The sequence below is a fragment of the Arachis ipaensis genome, chromosome B03, assembly GCF_000816755.2.
Source record: "Arachis ipaensis cultivar K30076 chromosome B03, Araip1.1, whole genome shotgun sequence".
Lineage (NCBI taxonomy): Eukaryota > Viridiplantae > Streptophyta > Magnoliopsida > Fabales > Fabaceae > Arachis > Arachis ipaensis.
This window is the reverse complement of record NC_029787.2, coordinates 39771294-39775410: the sequence shown is the minus strand read 5'-3', so window position 1 is coordinate 39775410 and position 4117 is coordinate 39771294. Positions and strand designations below refer to the sequence as shown.

The following is a 4117-nucleotide window of genomic DNA, read 5'->3' as shown; positions in this document are numbered from 1 at the left end:
GCAATTACCTAAATACTTTTCATTTTAAATTTTGAAATTGCGAATCATCATTATGTTCGTTGACAGCCACAAACTTTAATCCACAGTTAAATAAATTCATATCTCAGAATTGGGAACTCTGATCTCTCTGCATGCAAGCACTGCATAGCACATAGTAGCTAGTTGATGGTCTAATTATTCCCCCCTTAATTAATAATTACTTAACTAATATTATAATGAAGCAAGAATAAGAGAAAGATACTGCATTGGAAGTTTGTATTCAACAAGATATGTTTTCCAACAATACTAGCCAACATTACATTACCTTGTTTTCGATGAATCCTATATGGAACACAACCTTTGAATACTTCTCCCCTGTTCTCCACTTCCCACAATGATCCCTCTCTCTATTTCTGCAATTTTCAATCTCTTTTCTGAATACAAACAGAGATATTAATTAATTAAAAGCATAAAATAATTTAGTTAATTTAATTTTATTATCCAGCTATAGCTGTTGCCAGTTCTTACTGAATGAATTATTGTGGCTGAACAACTTAGATCAGAGTTGGTTATTCTTTCCCAAGAACAACAATAATGCCCCGTGGAGTACTAGAAGGTTTCGTTTTTTCTTCCTTTTATTTAGATTTGGTTTTGAATCATAGGAAATAATTCATGCATTATGCTCATAATTCCTTTTTGAGTAGTTTTGAATATTAATTATTGGCTCTTGATTTCAATTATCAAACTATAATCATTATTAATATCTTAGGATAGGATTATAGGAGAATTAGGATACTGTTTTAGGTTGAAAATCATCTTACAAAGAAAGACACAAATTTGGCTATAATAACATGCAATATCAATTAGTTTTTGTTTTTCCATGGTATTTTTTGGCTCGGTAAACTAAAGACTAATCTATCATAGATCTGAACTTCATTTAAGGATTTATCGCTAGTCAATGAGTTATTGTATGTACAAGACCGGATTCAAATCTCTCGACACTTACTTAAGTGGACGAGTGAGCAACTTGACCATCCCAAATTGGTTATTAGTTTGATCTCTTCATTTTATACATTTTTTCATTTCTTTTATTCTTTTTCCTCAATCCAGGAATTTGGAAATCACATTCATTTTATACAGTAACATTAGATGATCTTGTTCAAAATTTCTACATATGCCTAGAAATGACATTTTCTATGATTTTCCCGGCTTAGGTTAGTATTCTTTTGTCAAAGCTTTGAACAGGAATGAATGAAAAGTTCTATGAATTTGATAGTTTTAATTTGTTTCATCGCAGTGGATCCACCACCTCCAGCATCTAATGAAGAGCCATCCCCTAAGAAAACTGATACAACTTTGTTCTTCCTTGGAGGGATAGTGATGTTCATCGTATTGTTGATAATTTTGGTTGTATTTTGGAAGCGTATCAAAGGGAGCAAAAATACAACACCTCCTAAAACTACTAAAGGCAAACAAGGTAGTTTTAATTTGAGAACAGAATCTATGTTAAAGATATTTGTTTATATTAATTTGTGGGGGTTGGCTTCTTAATTAGGGAAACTTACTGAAACAGCAGAAGTTATGGATATGATGTTTTCATCTAAACAACAGCAAGGTAACTGAATTTGAAACGTGGCACAGTATGTATTAATACGTTTTTAATTAATTTCACATTTGTTATTAATCATATATTGGTGTGTGTACCCAACAATATATGATTAAACGCTATTAAGAGGAAAAAATGTTAGATATAGCTAATTATTTTCTTAAACGCTATTAAAAATACTAGTACTTATAATGGAGGACAAAATTAAAATTGTTGTGTGTACCCAGGATCCATGGAGTTGTTGAGTGGGAACCTTAGGACAATTAGTTACTTTGACTACCAGATATTAAGAAGAGCAACCAAGAATTTTTCTCCTACTAATCTTCTTGGAAGTGGTGGATTTGGGCCTGTCTATCGGGTATGATTACAAAGTTGAGGCTAATACAGAAACTATCTTTGAACAAATCCCAGCAGGGAGAAAGAGAGTTTCTGGCAGAGGTGAGGTTGATCACAAGTATCCAACACAAAAATCTCGTTCGCCTTCTTGGATGTTGCATAGATGGACCACAAAGGATACTTGTCTATGAATACATGAAGAACAGAAGTTTGGACTTCTTCATATATGGTATCCCTTCTTTTTATAATTCCCACAAGAGCTTAGAACTGGTTAAACAGAGCAAATTGAAACTTTGAAAATTCCCCTGATGCAGGGAACAATGCTGATCGATTCCTGAATTGGAGCACTAGGTTCCAAATTGTTCTAGGCGTGGCAAGGGGATTGCAGTACCTTCATGAGGATTCACATCTAAGAATTGTTCACCGAGACATCAAAGCAAGCAACATTCTTCTTGATGATAAGTTTCATCCCAAGATTGGAGACTTTGGCCTTGCCAGATTCTTCCCTGAAGACCAAGCTTATCTTAGCACACAATTCGCTGGAACATTGTAAGTCCAATTATTAAATATTTTAAATTACTATGTATGCTAGCTGCATATTCACCATGTTACTCGTGTTATATTTAAGTTTTCTATTCATGTTTCTTTTGGGGTCATAAATTGGATAGCCTCTAATTTTGGGTATTATAATATTACAACACACATCTATACTACACACACACAATTATACACAAAATATTAAGAGTTCTCATCCACTATTGACCCTAATCAAGTCTCAAACCTGAGTACGCAACACATATTGTAAAGCAAAGATTTTCACCATTAGACTAAGGTCTTGGGTGCAGTTTATGTTACTTATCGTCATTTATTACATATCCCAAGTAACCACACTATTGCTAAAGTTAGTTAGCCTTAGTTAGAAATGTCTCCAAGTTGGTAAGTTAGTATGCAATTATTCATTTTAAGAAGTAAATGAACCTAAGTATACAGTGTTTCAAATAGCATAATTTCCTGTATGTTCTTTTAATTTCTTGAAAAAGGGGTTATACAGCACCTGAATACGCTTTAAGAGGAGAATTATCAGAAAAGGCGGATATCTATAGTTTTGGAGTTCTGTTGCTCGAAATTATTTGTTGTAGAAAAAACACAGATCTCACTTTGTCATTGGAAATGCAGTACCTCCCTGAATATGTAAAGTTTCTCAACTCTCTATTAAATCTCAATAATTTAGAGAAACATAAGCTAGTTAGATTCTTATTTAATGAACTAGACTCATCTTTTTTATGTTGATGAAATAGGCATGGAAACTTTATGAGAACTCAAAGATTATGGAGCTTGTAGATCCAAAGCTGAAAGAAGAGGGGTTCGTGGAGAAAGATGTTATGCAAGCATTCCACGTGGCATTCCTCTGCCTCCAGCCACTTGCAAATCTAAGACCTCCGATGTCAGAGATCGTGGCACTCTTGACATTCAAAATTGACATGGTCACAACACCAATGAGGCCTGCGTTTCTTGATCGAAGGCGCAAAACTGATTTTCAAACCCCTTCCCCAGAAGTAATATCCATGCTTTCACATCTCCCATGAGTAGTCTTATGTAGTAACCAGAAGGATTGCTTAAACGGATCTATATTCAGAACAAATTCTTGTATATTCATAAATAATACATGTATTAAAAACAATCAATATCACTTATGAGTAGTCTTATGATGGATATAGTTATGGTTAGAATTAGGGGTGTGCATGGGTCGGGTGAAACCGGGTTTGGTGTGACCCAGACCCGACCCGAAATATATACCGGGCCTATTTTTTAGATCCGAACCCGACCCTAGACCCGATGAAACCTATACACTTTCGGGCCACGATTATACCGGGTAAAAACCGGGTGAAAACCGGGCCGTTAACATTATATTACCTTGATACTTTCTTGTAAGTTAGCATGTAAAAATATCTAAATTTCCAAGACTCCAATCATTATTTGACATGGTAAAATTCACTTAGAAATATATACTAAGAACCAACTCTTCTCTAAAATTAAAGCATAACCATAATCAATACTAATATTGCCTAATAACACTAAATATTTAAATCAATATAAATAACACAAGATTATGCATTAGTCTAAAGTCTTATGCATTTTAAACATAAAATATTAACTTATAGTCTTATATATAATGACTAATAACACAAATATTAA

The 4117-nt window shown here is 33.7% G+C and overlaps 1 protein-coding gene across 2 annotated transcripts; it reads left to right on the top strand.

Annotated features, from left to right (window-relative positions):
- LOC107633022 (putative receptor-like protein kinase At4g00960) lies at positions 303-3634 on the top strand. 2 transcript variants are annotated; one of them, XM_016336655.2, is made up of 8 exons: positions 303-595; positions 1277-1456; positions 1535-1594; positions 1813-1943; positions 2000-2150; positions 2236-2470; positions 2962-3112; positions 3220-3634. In XM_016336655.2, the coding sequence occupies exons 1-8, from the start codon at positions 574-576 to the stop codon at positions 3505-3507; spliced, it is 1218 nt and encodes a 405-aa protein (XP_016192141.1). In that variant the 5' UTR covers positions 303-573; the 3' UTR covers positions 3508-3634. The 2 variants fall into 2 exon arrangements, with proteins under 2 accessions (XP_016192141.1, XP_020974455.1); XM_021118796.1 differs by lacking the exon at positions 303-595 and adding an exon at positions 1058-1193.

Coding starts and splice junctions, on each gene's coding strand:
- LOC107633022 (XM_021118796.1), top strand. CDS start 1,154: ATGCCTAGAAATGACATTTTCTATGATTTTCCCGGCTTAG. Junction 1,595..1,812: donor TTCATCTAAACAACAGCAAG/GTAACTGAATTT, acceptor GTGTGTACCCAG/GATCCATGGAGTTGTTGAGT. Junction 2,151..2,235: donor TTTGGACTTCTTCATATATG/GTATCCCTTCTT, acceptor CCCCTGATGCAG/GGAACAATGCTGATCGATTC.